The 17443-nt window shown below is 42.3% G+C and overlaps 1 protein-coding gene across 2 annotated transcripts in view; it reads left to right on the top strand.

Moving 5' to 3' along the window:
• LOC306916200 (liprin-beta-1-like) overlaps positions 1-14924 on the top strand; it is a 37319-nt gene extending 22395 nt beyond the window's left edge. The window contains exons 11-26 of one of the 2 annotated variants that reach the window (XM_079494010.1): positions 18-157; positions 1348-1421; positions 2062-2104; positions 3484-3640; positions 4441-4473; positions 7337-7466; positions 8001-8129; positions 8782-8932; positions 9264-9378; positions 9851-9939; positions 10661-10783; positions 11267-11392; positions 11714-11902; positions 13451-13612; positions 13772-13837; positions 13999-14924. In XM_079494010.1, the coding sequence (XP_079350136.1) occupies positions 18-157; positions 1348-1421; positions 2062-2104; positions 3484-3640; positions 4441-4473; positions 7337-7466; positions 8001-8129; positions 8782-8932; positions 9264-9378; positions 9851-9939; positions 10661-10783; positions 11267-11392; positions 11714-11902; positions 13451-13612; positions 13772-13837; positions 13999-14082 (1811 nt within the window). In that variant the 3' untranslated portion in view covers positions 14083-14924. The remainder of the gene's footprint in view (positions 1-17; positions 158-1347; positions 1422-2061; positions 2105-3483; positions 3641-4440; positions 4474-7336; positions 7467-8000; positions 8130-8781; positions 8933-9263; positions 9379-9850; positions 9940-10660; positions 10784-11266; positions 11393-11713; positions 11903-13450; positions 13613-13771; positions 13838-13998) is intronic. The other variant, XM_079494011.1, reaches the window with a different exon arrangement.
• The last annotated feature ends 2519 nt before the right edge of the window (positions 14925-17443 follow it).

Below are 17443 nucleotides of genomic sequence, written 5' to 3'. Positions count from 1 at the left end.
TGACTTTCTGTTCACAGAGAAGCTGAACGAAGACGACTACGATGATATCCCAGATATCATGTCCGTCTCTGTGTCCACGGACAAAGCCACCCTGACATTGGACGAGGAGGAGGAGGAGGAGGAGGAGGAGGAGGGGACAGGAAGGAGCTCTGGCGAGGTAAACAACCACCTCTGTCAAAACAATCCACACACAGGATGGACCCCAGACTGCAGACTTCCTATTAGAAAACACTGCTTTAGCCTCCCACTCTGCTCCCAGGAACCCAGAGGTCAGCGGCCCTGTTTAGGCTATTACTCCAGCAGAAAGCTATTAAAGGAGCAATAGACACAATATTCACATGGCGGCCATGTTGACATTTTGCATTGAAAAAGCAGGGTGGCAACGGGGTGGCATTTCTTTAACTTAATGGCAAGATGGTGGCCATGTGAATATAGGCTCTATGCACACAGAATAACTTCCTACTTGCGGGCCCCTTCCTATTTCCTTCACAGGTGTTACCGATGATACTAATGAAGGCTCTGTTCCATTTAGTGTACAGTGGTTCTCAAATGTTTTTATTTCAAGGTGACCCCCATAACTCTAGAGAGTGTATAAATGAAACCGTAATCGTCCATTTGGTTCCATTTATACATTCTCATAGTTACACACCCGTGCAGGGCCATTTGGAACACGCTCAAGGACACTTTGAGACCCACTGGTGTAGCAGAGTGTTTCCAGTGAGCCAACATGAACAATAGCACCACCCTGACCAGAATGGAACAGAGCCTTCATTAGTATCACCGGTAAGTTATTCTGTGTGCATTAGACTATTGACCTATTTGCAACCTCACTTTCATGTAATTTGTCTTCATTCATGCAAATTGTAAGCTGGCACCAGTTCGTCTACCCGCGCTGTGTCTCTGAGGTGTGCTATATGGGCACTGGGCAGTTTAGAAAAACCTGGCTGACTACGAATGACACCATTGTATTGATGGAGATTCCCACCTATTATATTCCTGGAAAGCATCAAAGTTTGAGATTGTATTTGACGTCACCACCGATTATGCCAGTGGAGGAAACCCATGATGTCAATAGGCTAAGGTTTCGGAACTGTGTACGGCCCACCTCTGAGGTGCAAGTAGACAGAAATGATACCATCTTAACACCGTGCCATTGCCGAAGTCCTTTGTCAATTGAAGCCTAATTTTGATACTAACGCTTACCGCCATTGCCGAAGACCTTTAGAAGGCATTTGTAGAATCGTCCTCAGGTCTAAATGGGTTAAATTGGTATAGGCTGTGTTTTGCTGTTGAGCCAACGTGTCCACAAGATAATGCTTTTGTCCCTGGCGCTCTGCCTTGTCCCAGTCTATTCCATGCATAGCGGTGCTCTCGGAAATGAACGAACTGGACAGGGAGAGACGGCTCCAGGCAGCAGAAAGGTAACACTCGCCAGTGGTGGACACTAGTGACAAAGTACATTCAATTGAGTACTATATTAAGTACACTTTTGAGTATCTGTACTTTACTTGAGTATTTGTATTCTTGGATACATTGTTGAGTAGTTTACTTGAGTATCTGTTCTTGGATACGTTCCCTTTCCCTCCACTACATATCAAAGACAAATATTGCACTTTAGTTTTGACCCCACTACAATTCTAGGAAGAACATTATTGTGAATATATTAATTCATACTACTTTATTTAATTACCGGTAACCATATAGTATCTCTGAATAACAAAGAATAGTACACACTGTCAGAAACTTGCAAAATATGTTGCTCTTTATTTCAACATTTTGGTCGTTAGACCTTCATCAGAAACATTGCAATAAAGAGCGACATTTCTTTTTTGATATCCCCATTATATGGACTTTGCCCTACAAACCTCCTCCTTTTGAGGTGTGCTTCAGCCTTTTTCTAAAAAACTAAGATCTACAAGCTTATTTTACCAGGAGTATTTAAACTTTGACTCAAGTACTCCACCAACTGACACTCACCCACACAGGTTTCTATATATTTCAGATATCTGTCTTCTCAAACATATGTTGACGGCTGTCATTCACTTTACATTTACATCACAGTTCCCCAGATGCCTCGGGTCACATGACCATCAGCACTGACCAGGTGAGAACACAAACACACTCTCCCCTTACCACTTATGCCTAAACGTTTTAGACTTTAAAAAAAACAATTTACACTTTTTATTTAGAATTTACAACTCTATGTAAGTCGCCGGTAGACCGGCCGGATGGGAACCCTGAATGAGGTTCCCAGTTCGACTCCCCCAGAGTCCTTGAGCAAGACTCTGAACCCCTAATTGCTCCCGAATCCGATGTGCAGGTTGGTGCCTTGCATGGTTTCCTCCGCCATCTGTGTAAGAATGTGTGTGTGAATAATGTGTGTGTGAATGGGTGAATGTAATGCATAATCCATGTAAAGCGCTTTGGATAAAAGCGCTATAAAAATGCACCTTTTTAAAATAGTTTAAATAGCCCGATTTACAAGCTCACAACGTGTCGATGTAGATTTTAACTATTTCAAACAATTTTTCAAAATAGTAAAAAGTTGATAAAAGGTTTGGCATAAGGGGTAAGGCGGCGCGCAAGATAGGTCTCTCTCTCTCTCTCTCTCTCTGTTTTACATAAGCCTAGCACGCAAACTGCAAAGACATTAAGCCTTGCAGCAAAAATGACCAAACAGACTTGAAATAATCACATTACTTCCAGCAGTTTGAACACTGTACTACCAGCATGTCATGTTTCTTGCACCTTTGACCTCTCAATGTGGGAAAGTTATGAAAAGCGACGATGCAAGACTCGTCCACACACATGTACTGCTGATTACACATAACAAACCACATGCACAGTCCAGTGATGCAGAAGGCTAGTCATCCTCTTATCTCTCTCGGCCCAGTGGGTTTCCCCCGGTTCTGAATGAATGACTGTCAGAGGGGATCAGCTTGCTTGGGTGAATGTTGAGGGGACTCAAAGGTCTTGTATGGAGCACAGGCTGTTGAGGTGTGCCACCTAGTGGTTTAAAAGCACAAATGCATGTATTTTATTTTATAACATTCATTGTTTTCAAGGAAGACATGACATCGCCATGCTGGCTTGTGATGGACATTTGTGTAAAAAAAACCCAGTATTATGAGAAATGCATAGGCTAAAGAGATCGCCCTGAATGACTAACAGGTTTGTAACTCTTAGTGTTATGGGGGTCCTTGCAAATAAAACGTTTGAGAACCACTAGTACTAGTGAAGTCCTAATATACCAGTGTGTAAATATTAATATATAGTAAAGTGTCACACATATTCTGAAGAAAGCCTGTAGACTTGGACATTCGGTAATTGGCCATTATGATCAAAATCAGGACATTATAATTGTGTAAAACAAAATCTAGAATCTGCCACGGACAAGGCCAAGTCTTTGCTACGGGACACATTTGTCCGCGTACATACAGATGACCCCCTGGACATCAATATTATGATCTTTTCATTTCATAGACCAAATTCAAAGAGGGATCCAGTTCTTCTGCCCCTAAACCAAGTGCCACGGGTCAAGAGAGCTTTGGTACCAAGAAGGCTCGCTCCTCGTTTGGCCGTGGGTTCTTCAAGATACGCGGCGGAGGCAAGCGGACACTAGGCAGCGCCCCAAACCTGGGTGAGTCTGGACATCAGTGTTTTTGGCAGCACATTTCTATTTTTAGTTTAGTCAGAGTCTTTGGAATTAAACTTTGTTTAGTTTTTAGTCACATCACTCACATTTCAGTCAGCCGATATAAAACTAAGTTATCCCTGCTCTCTTTCTCTCAGAGATTCTGATATCCATAATGAATGTAGTGAACTCTAAACGCCATCTGATTCAACTGTCTGCACACATGTCTTTGATTCTAGATAGCCATGTTTATTGTTTTCCCTATTTTACATTTCAAGCAGTTTAAACCCTAAATACGTTGTTGTACATCAAGTCGCAAGAATAGCAGCTCTACAAGCTCCAATTATGTGGGCTTATTGATCTGCTCTAGTGGCTAAATATTTGCCTATTTTCACAATAGTCACCAAATGGAATGTTTGCCTGTTATGCCCAAAATAGGGAAGCTATGGATCATGTGCTCTTACTATGTTTTATGCATTCAAAATACATGTTAAATGTTCTACTATTACACCATATATAATTACACCATATAACACCATAAACTCAAGTAATGCAACAATCTGCATTATCTATTCTGTTTGGTATCGCCGTTCTTTGCAGTCGCTGCCAATATGTTACCAAATGCACTGAATATGCCCGATATAATATCGGTCAGTCTATATACCAACTATCACTACTAAGGATGGGACATAAATCTCACCGTTGTAGAGATTTGAATGGTTCGTTACAGTCGTTGTGTGTTGACATGTGTGTGTGTTCTGTCTTACTGCTGCTTTGTCTCCCATGGCTGTCTGTAAATTGTGAAGATCGCAGCCGGAGTGCGAGTGCGCCCACGTTAGGTACAGTACTGAAACCTGAGGTCAGGCCTGCAGTATGGCTGGCTGCCCTCCCTGGATGATACAGCTGGATATGTGCTCTGTGTGTGTGCGTGCAGGGGTCCTACGGACACAACAGTGTGATCATCTACCTTCCATCAACTTCATAACAGCATTTCTTAACCACTTAAAGTTGAACCTTAACGTCCTAGATGGTATGCCCGTGACATCATCTAGCCTACTGAGTGGCAAAAAACTACTTTCTGGCCTTGACTGTACATATCTGAATGCATTAAACAACGTTAAACTCAACCAACATTGCTGTACGGAAAGCTTGAATTATCCTCCCTATTACTTTAGTTTTTTTTTCATATAAATCCACCATCGAAATGTTATGAGCTACTTTCTGTCAAGAAATGCTCGCCCGCTGGCCGAGTGGTCCAGGTGCATGCCAAATGCCTGAGAGCGTGTCGTGTGTTTGAGTCCCGTTCATGACGACCTTTGCTGCATGTCTCTTCCCTTATCTCTCTCCCTCTTTCCTGTCTGTCTTCACTTGATACTATAAAGGCAGAAAAGCAAAAAAACAAATCTTTAAAAAAAAAAAAGAAAAGAAATGCCCTGCATTTGATTATTTTGTGTCAGAGTCAGTGTCAGAGTTTCGAAGTGCTTGTTTTCAATAACGCAACATCTTGCTGCATCCTGAATTATGTGACATACTGACATTTAGAAACGGGTGGTACGCAGGACCGTTGAGGGATTTCCAACGAGCGCTTCAAAACTCCAACACTCCATGCTGCTAAATTCTTTGCCACTCAGTCTAGATGAGGGGGGCATGTCCTGATGGAAAAATCATACATGTGTATACTCTATTCTGGGCAAATGTGGTGTAGAGGGGCCCTGGGGGACCCTGGTCAATGAAGGTTTAAGTGGATACATCCATATGCAACCCAATTACATATATCTTTGTAAAGTTAACCCATTTTGGGCGGGAACCCCATTTGGTGTTTTAAACATCATCATCATCATCATCATCATCATACTCATCATACTCGTACTATAATTCTGACAATGTCTGAATGTGTGTCTGTCAGAAACACCGCCGTATCTCCTCACTGCTTGCACCAATCACTCCCACTTTTCACACAGGCATTGGCCATAATAATATGGAGGTCTTAACGAAGCCCTTTTTTCGATTTTACACATTAATGATTAATAATGAATTTATTAGTGAATAAAAAATGTGACAGCAGGGCGCAGTACCCCCTGCGGCCACAAGGGGGGGGGAAATATCTCACAACGGGTAAGGGCTAGTTGTTATAATTTAGCTATTGAAAAATACCAGATCTACAAGCTCATAGCGTGCCACCGAGTGGCGTGCTACGAGCTTGTAGGTCTGCTATTTTTGAAAAATCTTGAAAATGTGGCTCAAATCTTTGAATGTATATTCTTTCAGAGTGAACGTTTTTAACTCAAATCTTTGCTTCTGAGAGGTTCCAACATATTTTCAGATGGGGGGTCGGTGGCCAATTACATATCATGTTTGGGGTCCTTGACATGAAATATTGAGCACCACTGATACAGAAACATGAGGTTTTTCCAGAAAATAAATTTCGACGTCAGGTCTAAATGGGTTAAGATGGTAAATGATCACATTGTTGCGTTAGCTATCCTGTAATAGATTTAATAACTACTTAAATCCCTTTCTCTCTGGGTGTTTAAGGTGCGTGTTTGTGTTTCGCCCCAAAGGGGTGTGGTGTTTCTGACCATTTCCATAATATCCAGTTGTCCCTTATCCACGATGAGACACCATCTGCAATGAAGACAGTTTCCTGAACCCTCCCGCTAGTGATCTTTCGAGCCCTTGTTGTCTACAAGTCAACTAGTCCCATTGCATGTTGTCACCTTCTTAAACTAATGGCCTAAGTCAGCTCCTCGTGACACTGGCCACTCTGGTAAAATCACCAGGTCCTAATTGAAAAGGATCATGCTGATCCCGCCCCTTTTAGTAAAATGGACAATGGAAAATCTCAAGATTGTGACTTATGCCGAAATAGAATTTTTTTTGGCCTAAGTCACATGGTTTTGTGACTTGAGCCAAAACAAAATTGGAGTAAGTCAGTAAAGTAAATTGACCTAAGTCAGGTTTAATCCTCTTATGTTACACAACTGACAGTGTTATTTTTATGTTAATAGTCAAATTGTTATAAATGTTTTTAGTGAAATGATTAAGAAATGTATAGTTTTTTCTAAATATTATTTTTCTTTAAAACTTAAAAAAATTACTTAATTAGTTTAAGAAGGTGACGATGTGAAGACTGAGTTGGGTTGCTGTGTAATTCTTTCAGTTTTGATACAATTGGGTTTTAGTGGTGCTTATTTAGTAGATGTGTAGTCTCAAGGCAGACGATCTCTTCCACAATCTTTGAACGCTACATAGAGTCTGCAATTCCGCCCCGTAAAAAGGTTGAGAACAGTACATTGTCTTCAGGCCGGAAGGGTATTCGACCAATCATGACGTGGAGTTCATCAAATAATATTGTGTTAAAATGTCTTTCAAAGATCTTTGTAAAATTATATTTCTGCTAAACTGCGAGCTACAGTAGACTGCCTTTGACTATTTTGATTTCCAATTCCAGTTGGATTAATTGACGCAACTGCAAAGGGGAATTCAGACCTTACAAAGTATGGACACATATAGAAGTATTTGAAAATTGTGGGAGAAACATGTCTTGTCTTGAGAGATTAGTTGCTTTGTAGTGCGTAGAGACTATCATCGTTGTCTTTGAGTGTTGGGCTTGCGGTAACCGAAGTCTTGTTTGCCATGGGTTTGCGGTGTTGTCCCAAGCATGTGTGCTGTCATGCTAAATGGATACATACGTATTTACAGCCGAGACAGAACGCAAGGGCACAGAGCACCTGGACTTGGCCGGGGTCCCTCAACGTAAATCTTCTGATGAAGCCACTCTGCCGTCAGGGGTCAAAAAGAAGTCTAAAGGTTTCAAGAAATTCTTTGGCAGGTAAGACTATTATATTTCAGGGTTAATGTTTCATTCCTCTTGTGTTGACTGGACATAAACAGGGTGTTGCTGGTTATTTATTGTGCTGGTATTAGTGTTGATTTCATCTACTAAAACTATGACGAACATCTTTCGACTACCTTTTTCTTCACAGAGGAAAACTAAATAAAAACTAAGCTATGATGACTAAAACTATGACTATGATAAATATACTGACAATTTCATCAACAAATATAAACTAGACTGAAATGAGTTACTAGAAGTAAAAGACGGGTCATTTTATGCTCTGTTACATGCTGGAATATTTCCACATGCGACCAAGTCTAAAATCAGCCATTACGACGCCATCAAGGCCCGCCAAAATACATTTTAGTCAACTAAATAAACTGTAGATTTAGTACTACTAAAACTAGACTTGACACTAAAACATTTAAGGTAACTAACATCATGTGACTAAAACTAAATGAAAATGTATTCAAAAGACTGACCAAAACTAAATAAAAAAATGTCTGTCAAAAACAACACTGACTGCAGACTAAAGAGGAGTCACTCCACCTCCTTCAACCTGGACGAGGCTTCGGAGGTGGAGTTCAGGAGGGGAGGAGTCAGGGCCACGGCCGGCCCCCGCCTGGGATGGTCACGTGACGCAAAGCATGACGCAAAGTAGGTACCGGGCAGCAGCGGTGGACAGACAGTAACCAAGTACATTTACTGAGGTATCTGTACTTCAACTTGAGTATTTCCAATGTGTTCCACTACATTTATTTTGAAAACGTAAGTTACTAGTTACTTTGTAGATTTTGATTATTTTTTACAAAACATACACTAACCTTACTACATACAGTACATACCGTACATAGACAGACTAACATACTACATTTCTCTCATTTGAAAAAACGGATGATCTACAAGCTCACAATGCGTCAACGATGTGGCACATTGTGAGCTTGTAGATCTGTTATTTTCAAAAGATGTTTATACATTTGAAAACTTGAACTGGGACATTCTTCACAATGAGTACTTTTACTTTTGGTACCTTACATACATTTTGAAACCAATACTTTTGTACTTGGTTTCAAAATGTATGTAATGTATCATTTTTAATTCCAAGCTTTTACTTGTAACAGAGTATTTGATACTTTTACAAAAAGTAAAAAATATAATGCGAGTACTTTTTCCACCACTGGGGGTATCAAGTCGAGTCGACCTCCAGTTCGGGCTTCTCCTTTGCAACACAAACTGAATTGAAGTTACTGTTGGCGTTCTGTATGCCTTTGTCAATCTTGTCCTTTTCTCTCTGTCACTCTTTTTAAAGCGCTATGGATGTTCCATTTGCCCAGTGGAATAAGGAGCAGGTGTGTGTGTGGCTGCAGGAGCAGGGCCTCGGTGTGTACGCCAACCAAGGCCAGGGCTGGATCCGTTCTGGTCAAACACTGCTGCGCGCCTCACAGCATGAGATGGAGAAGGTACAATAATCATGTCCTGTATGATTTAGGGGTCTGTGTGCGTGCGTGCGTGCGTGCACCCGTCCGTCCGTCCGTCCCAGGGGTAGAGTGGACGGATGGGAACCGCAAGGTTTCCAGTTCGAACCCGGGCTCCCCCAGAGTTGGTGTCGAAGTGTCCTTGAGCAAGACTCTGAACCCCTAATTGCTCCCGATGTGCAGGTTGGTGCCTTGCATGGTTTCCTCCGCCATCAGCGTATGAATGTGTGTGTGAATGGGTGAATGTAATGCACATCTGTGTAAAGCGCTTTGGATAAAAGCGTTATATAAATGCACCATTTACCATTTTCACTAGGAGTTGGGGATCAGACATGCTCTCCACAGGAAGAAGCTGCAGCTGGCCCTGCAGGCGTTGGGCTCCGACTCCGATGATGACGTCATGGGAAGACTAGACCACAACTGGGTGAACAGTGAGTGAAAGAACCACACTCACATGTTGTACCCCCAATACACCCCAATGTTGAAAAGAGTAACAGAGTCCGGTATTCAAAACTTACTTGAGTAAAAGTACCCCAATACCAATACCACAATGTTGAAAACTTGAAATAAGTAAAAAGTCCACTATTACAAGTTTACTTCAGTAAAAGTACCAATACCACAATGTTGAAATAAGTAAAAAGTCGGGTAAAAAATTCACTGCGTAGATATTAGTCTGGAACTTCGGTGTGGAAGATTTATTTCCAAGTGGCGGTTACAAACGGATTACAATGTCACAGAAAAAAAGTCTCACTTTGAATAGTGGGGAGTTGTGGGCACCCCCCACAACTCTGGGGTGTGCGAAATGTCATTCAAACTGAGGAGAAACACAGGTTGAGAACCTCTGTTCTACCTACATGACATGGATGGATGTTCTGAGAAGACAATGTTTTGTTTTCTTGTCAGGATGGCTGGATGACATTGGCCTGCCACAGTACAAGAGTCAATTTGACGAGGGGCGCGTCGATGGGCGCATGCTACATTACATGACAGTGGTGAGTTCTCCTTTCATCTTGAACTGGTGCTGTTAAAAAGTTAGATGAAAACAAGCCAATTCTCTCCTGTTGTGTGGAGTACTGGCTATCTCATCAGATTGTCGACCAGATGAGGAGCTTTTACTCCAGGCTAGCCCACTTATCTAATCATTGATTTAATGATGGAATGTTCAGTTTTTCATGGAATCCTCACTTATATATAGAAACATTATTTAGACGATGTTTCTGTGCAATCCAACCTTCATCAGGTTGTCAGTTTTAGATGGGCTGAAGTTTTGTCTAAAACAATCCAAAACTAATCAACTAAAATGAGCAAAATGATGCAAAACTAAACGTATGCCAAACTAAATCTGACTATAATGAAGGAGAGTTACATGTAATCTCAGTTTTAGCATTTAGTTTGTTAGTTGGTTTAGTATTCATGTTTTACTAAAACTGCTTATCTGCTGTTTTTCAATAGCTAAAGTATAAAATAATGTTTAAAACACCAATAGGGGTTATGCCCTGTTAGTGCTTATGCACTAACAGGTAAAACTAACAGGTCCCTTTTAAAAAAGACTATATTATCAAGCCCTGTACACTAAAGACATGCTCCATATATGGCCAGTGCCCGCAACCTCGTCCTTTAGGGCGAGGTCGCGTGCATGCTTCTCGCCCTCAGGCGTCTTACTGGTATGATATCATTTTTGTGACGAATGGATGTTTTTGTGGTTTGGTTCAGGAGGACCTGCTGTCTATGAAGGTGGGCAGTGTTCTCCATCACCTCAGCTTCAAGAGGGCCGTTCAGGTCCTGCGGCTCAACTCCTACGACCCCAACTGTCTCCGGCGACGCCCCTCTGATGAGGTATGCACAACGAAAAAACTTTTTGAGCGGTGACTCACCGCCTGCTATGCGCAGCTATGTGTGTCTTGAGTACGGCAATGTATGTACAGTATGTATGTCTGAGTATGGATTATTTTTATTTTGTTTTGCGTTACATCCAGAGGTCGAACATTCTGTTAAGTCAACAGCTGTACTTTAAAGCCACCGCTCACTTCACATTGGTGTGATTTATTTTTTGAGTGGTGCAAACCACTCCAACAACCAGCTTTGTCTGTATGTTTGTGTACCTGTGTACGTGTCCGTGTACCTGTGTACGTGTCCGTGTACCTGTGTACGTGTCAGTGCACAGGTGAGCATGGTTACTATGGACACTGACATTACGTCAGACCACAGCTGATAAGGCTATATAAGACCTTGCACCACTCAGTTCACACGGGTGTGATTTTTTAACACACGCCTGCATTTGAGACCTGGCTTAATGTTCACGTCATGTCTCTTGTCCAGAACAACATCACGCCAGCGGAGATCTCCCAGTGGACCAACCACAGAGTAATGGAGTGGTTGCGGTCGGTGGACCTGGCAGAATACGCTCCCAATCTGAGGGGCAGTGGTGTGCACGGAGGGCTCATGGTGAGTAGCCCTGTCACTTATTATTATTATTACATAATCGCCTATTGGCAATTATTTTTCATCTATTTTGCATGATTGTCACAATCCTGTCCATGTTGAAAAATGCTCATACGTTTTCAAACCTTAAAAATAGCGGAAATGGCAGATTTGCAAGCTCTCAACACATTTTGTCTTCCACAATTTTCCCTCCCTGGCACAAAACATTTTCAGATGATGAGGGGTCCGCGGCCAAATACATATCACCCCCAACCCCCCCCCCCCCCTTACTTGTTAAAACTGTGATGTGACGATAAAGAGGATTCTGATTCTGCACCCCTCAAGGTGCTGGAGCCACGGTTCAACGTGGAAACCCTGGCGCTGCTGCTCAACATCCCTCCCAACAAGACCCTGCTGAGACGCCACCTGGCCACGCACTTCCACCTGCTCGTCGGCAGCGAGGCCCAGCGGCTCAAACAGGACTGTCTGGAGAACCCCGACTACACCGTGCTCACGGCCACCGCCAAAGTCAAGGCATGTAACTATGGGTGGAACAGTTAAATCGAACTACTTGATTAAAAAACAAATGCATACACATATATATCTATCTATCTCTATCTCTATCTATATCTATCTCTCGCGAGACATGGCCAAAGCATTTCCGGGGGTCCCCAGCCAAAAACGTTGAGAACCCCTGCTCTAAACTACCTCCCCCTGGCCAGCCGGGGCGCCTGATGGAGGGGAAAGGAACTGGTCGGAATAACGTGTTCCTTCCACGCGCTACGTCCGGCCGGGGAAACTCCCCAATGTCAGGTGAAAAGAAGCAGCTAGGACTCCTCATGCATAGAAGGAAGAATGAGGTCAGTCCGCTGTCCTCCCCAGGTTGGCAGAGGAAGTGTAGCGCCCAGGATTACCTGTAAGCAAAGCAAAGCAAAGTTCTTTGTTTACCCAGGGAAGTGGACTAAGCTCGAGATGCTTGTTTACAGCCACACCCTGCTCATAGAACATTTCATGGTAGGGGTTCAATGCCTTGCTCAAGGGCACTTCAGCGGTGGTAATTTTAACGTGCCGGTCCGGGGATTCGAACTGGCGACCTTCCGGTATCAAGACCGCTCCGCAAACCGTGCGGCCACCGCTGCCACTCATGTGATAAAAGGGTGTTAACTTTTTCTCTGCTTTCTACGATTATAATCGTAGCTAAAGCTAAAAGTACTAAAGGTGCTAACTACGTACATGTTCGTAGACAACCGTATACTCGTATATGAAAGCAGCGACCGTCATTTTACCTTTTAGCATTGCTCCGGTTGCTATGGAGAGCCTCCGTCCCCACCAGCTATGGGATTTTAAAATCCAGCTCCATTGAGCCTCCATTATAACAGGATTTTCAAAGCGCTGTATCTCTAAAGCTTTGAGCGCTGTCCATGGCGGGCCGTCGCGCATCCCGACGATCGTAAATCATTTTGAGTTTGTATCGCTGAGCACATGTAACTGTTTGTAATGATAGCTAAGGGGTATGAGCGACAGCTAACGATGACTGTGCTCACAACAGCCCCCACCTCACTGAATAACCCGGAAATGAAACGAGGAGCGTAGAGTGAGAGCGGACGGGTGGCATACGTTAGATGTGCTTATGCTATTGTTCAAGTCAACGAGGGGTAACCTTTTTACCGACGGACTAACTACTTCCTGTTTATCTCCTTGACACGTGTAGTATAGCACAATCACAAACTGAATCAATATAAAACCTCAAAAGACGAAGAGCTCCGCCCATGGCAGTCGGTGTGTGTTATTAACAGAACTGAGATTTTTCTTTTGTGTGTGTGTGTGTGTGTGTGTGTGTGTGTGTGTGTGTGTGTGTGTGTGTGTGTGTGTGTGTGTGTGTGTGTGTGTGTGTGTGTGTGTGTGTGTGTGTGTGTGTGTGTGTGTGTGTGTGTGTGTGTGTGTGTGTGTGTGTGTGTGTGTGTGTGTGTGTGTGTGTGTGTGTGTGTGTGCGCGTGCGCGCAGAATGCAAGAGAGAGGGTTTCATGGCTCTATTGCTCAAGACATTCCATTGAATTGCGTTATTCCTCTTGCGTTCTCCAGCCCAGAAGGCTCTCCTTCGGTGGCTTCGGAACCCTGAGGAGGAAGCCGCGTCAGGATGACAGCGAGGAGTACGTGTGCCCCATGAACGTGGAGATGCCCAAGAGCAGCAGCTTCCAGAGGGCTCTCCAGATCTATGACCATAACCTCGATCGACTGGAACAGGTATACAGGCGGAGTAGTGCTGCGCAATTAATCGAAGAAAAAAGAAAGATTGAGATCTAGATTCAGACACCTATGCAATCTCATTTTCTGAAGAATCATGCTCGTTGTAATCTGGTACCATTTTGGCACTGAAGTCTGTGTGTGTTCCTGACTGTGTAGATGGAAGACTCGGAGGGGACTGTTAGACAGATAGGCGCTTTCTCCGAGGGTATCAACAATCTGACGGTAAAATATATCCTAAAAATGCTCTCACATATACAGTACACACACACACACACACACACACACACACACACACACACACACACACAGCACTTAACACATGCATGTAAGTGTCAGGGTGTTTTTTTTTTAGATGAAGTCTGAGTTGCTGCTATGTGTTGCAGAGCATGCTGGAAGATGACCAGTTTTTTCGGGAGACTGCCTGCCCACCTGAGGTTAGCGCGGTACAGGATGCCTGCAAAGTGTGAAGGACAGACTGAGCTACAGTTGCTACATGCTAAGCTACCGTTGTGAAACTGTGCCAAAAACCATTCCCCAAACCCTTCTGCCTATTTAGTGACTTTTGTTTTTTTCAAGAACCTTTGAGACCTCTGCTAATTATAATTTCTCTCCTGCTGTTGTGTAGCATTCTCCAAAGCAACCATAGCCATGACCATTTATATTTATTGAAGCTGTCAGAAATTGTACTGCATGAACTTAAACCCCAGCATCCAAAACATTTATGTATGATGTCTTTGCGCATTGATTTTAATTATGACTGAGTGTGTTTTTTCTTTTTATATATATATATTCACATACAGCAAGTTCTTTTTGCATCGTCCCCATTTAGGACTTAATTTTACTACTCTATGACAAATTCACCCTCAGTATTGTGCCTGTGACAATATCAGTGTTCTTGTTCAAATGTATTGGACAAATTATTTCATCTGTCTAACGGCCACGCTACACCAGGCTTTTCTCGCACGTTTACCCTAAATGCGCGGCCCGCACGTGCGTTTTTTAAAATAGGACTGGACCTAAATTAAACGCACGCGCGGGGGTAAACGCACGCGCGGGGGTAAACGCACGCGCGGGGGTAAACGCGCGCGTTTTGTGCACGAAAAGCCTGGTGTAGCGTGGCCGCTAGGCACATATGATTATGATTTCTGGTACTCAAGTTGCCCTGCGTTATTGCAGAAATGTGATGATTGTGAGTAGGGTTTTCTTACTCTCTATTATAGACCAAAGGTATTCTTAATGTAAGCCATAGCCATATCATAAAAGACAATGTACGGTTCTATTTTTTAAATTTTGTTAATAAAATTTTGAAAATGCATATTTACTGATGATCTGCCCATTACTTCCAGACCAGTAGTACACAGTAGTTGGGAAGTGTTAAGAACTTCTTGTTTCGTTTGTTTGATAAACTGCTGTTATAGTTGGTTGTTTGACAGGTTAACCAATAACTTGTGTTTTTGCTTTTAGATTTCTAATCCTGCCGTTTACACCAGAAATGGCCACAGCAACAAAGAAACGATCTCTTCAGACTTTGCTTTGTTCAATGGCGTCATTAGTATATCTGAACCTTTTGTTCAGTCTTGGCAACGGCCACATACAAGGTTTCAGATTTTAATGATATATTTGTTTATAAAATCAAAATGGTGGAAAACTAGCATTGATATATAAAAAGTAAGTGTCCACTCCACTGACCTGTTCATACTTCATACGCCCTAACAAACGGAATATTGGCATATTTGCCAATATAAGGGCGTGGAGGCCCTTTGGGATATCGGCAAGCAATGGCTGTATGAGCTCCCTTATCCATCCCAGACTTTAATTAGGGCTTTGGTGAATTTGCCACTACTAGCTGTGGTACTGGCAGCTTTTGCAACACTATCATGACATGAAAAAAGCTTTAGCACCCTCTGGTGGAGGTTTTGCTTCCAACCACCCCCACTCCCCACAAACCCAAATACATTAGCCTCTGCTCTAATGGGAGCTGTCTGAGTACCAGTAGTCTGTAGTAAAATAATCCTATTCAAGGCTACAAATGTACTATAGTAATAACTAATATCATTTAACATCAAGTGGGGTCACAATCATTTCCTCCATAAATTAGGGTCCTTGTATAAGTATGACTGACAAATTCATTGGATTAGTTTCTAAAACGGATACAAGAATTGTCATGTCGGCACATTTCAACATTATAGGAAACATTTTTTGGTTTAAGTGAAATAGCCTCTTTACAATTCTTTCCAATCATGCTGGTTTTAAAGTGCTAATATGTCTTTAATACTGACTTCACCTGAAGACGAAGTGCCCAGGCCAGTACCTTTTTCCCTACAGCCTGCCTCACCACAAGGCAAGCAGAACTTGGCTCTTTTGCGTCTAGTTATCTATTTACTTTGTGTGAAAACCAAATGCTCAGACGTTCTGTGATTGTGCAGAGGGTGCCGACATACTTCATTAATAATTTTAAGATGGAGAACTTGACCTTTATTACAATATATGGTGACAAACGGGTTGCATAATAAAACACAACTTCAGTGGTATGTAGTGGTTAGTCAACGGACAGAATAAACACATTCAGATGGCAACCAAATTCAAAATGTAACATGTTTTAGAACCACATTTCAAATCTATGGCATACTGGTGGTGCATAACCCATACTGTAGGTACAAGACTTCAACGACACAATAATAATGAGGTATTGTGACTGACATAGATGCGACGAGTGCTCACGACAACTACACATACAAATAGTTGTTGCACGAATAAAGCTTTGTGAATATTAAGGCACTGAGAACTCAATACTTCAAAATATACAATAGCAAAATGACAAACGGAGGGGCAATAGATTTGGTTAAACCACAGCACGTGATCCCATCAGCGGTCTGCAATAATCAGCTCAAGACGCATAGACAATTGTGACCAGATTTGACTGAGAGACTGCCATCGCGCAAATTCCAGCTTTTCACCAGAGGAGAAAAACCTTTTTTTTTTCCCCAAAATGAGTTTATAGCACAGGCAGACTCTTCACATCCTAGAGCATGTCTGAAATAAGTGTCAGAGCTGAAATCGACATGTAAATATGAAATACATGCTTAAACATGTAGCTAAGTGTAATGTTAGAGTCCACAGAAGTGATCCTTTCAAGCCTGTTTTCTGCAAGACATTACTCTATAAGCCATATCTCCAAAACTGGAGGGTCAAACTGAACAACCAATGTCAATTTGAAGCTATGATTCCCTGCTTTCACATGACATGAAACGAAAATTCAAAAAAATCCAATGGCAGTCCCTCAGTCAAATTTAGTCACAATTGTGTCAAATGCCAGTATTGAGAACACTTGCAAACACCGAACTACTATATACACCTCAATGCTCCCATGGTTACCAACCATTTTCATCCTTTAAACAAAATACCACTTTGGTAGAGGTTTGGCTTATGTAGTTTAACTTGCCATAAATCAGCTCCAATAATTCACGTGTAGCACTGTACCTGAATGAGCTCTAGCACGGTGTGTTGCGCTGAGCGCCACACTGCACCTGACCCAGTTTGACCTAGCAGCTTCCAGTCAGTGTTCTAAACTTAACGCTGTAATCTGTGTCAAGTATGAATCTGTTTTGAAGCAGAACTATTTTCAGTTGATTAGAAATGTATATTCTAATTAGCTTGTATTATTTTAGCAAACTGTCAAAATTCGGATATATTGGGGTACTCTTGTACTATAGGGACCGAACAATGAGGACTGTTTTTAAATTATCAAATTCTATTCAACTATAGAATATATCTCACTAAAATGTGGAGTTACTGGCATTAACTACAGCACACAACCCAAACCTCTAC

Source organism: Electrona antarctica, assembly GCF_951216825.1.
Source record: "Electrona antarctica genome assembly, chromosome: 23".
Classification (NCBI taxonomy): domain Eukaryota; kingdom Metazoa; phylum Chordata; class Actinopteri; order Myctophiformes; family Myctophidae; genus Electrona; species Electrona antarctica.
Note: the sequence above shows the minus strand (reverse complement) of the source record. Positions and strands in the feature narration are given on the sequence as shown.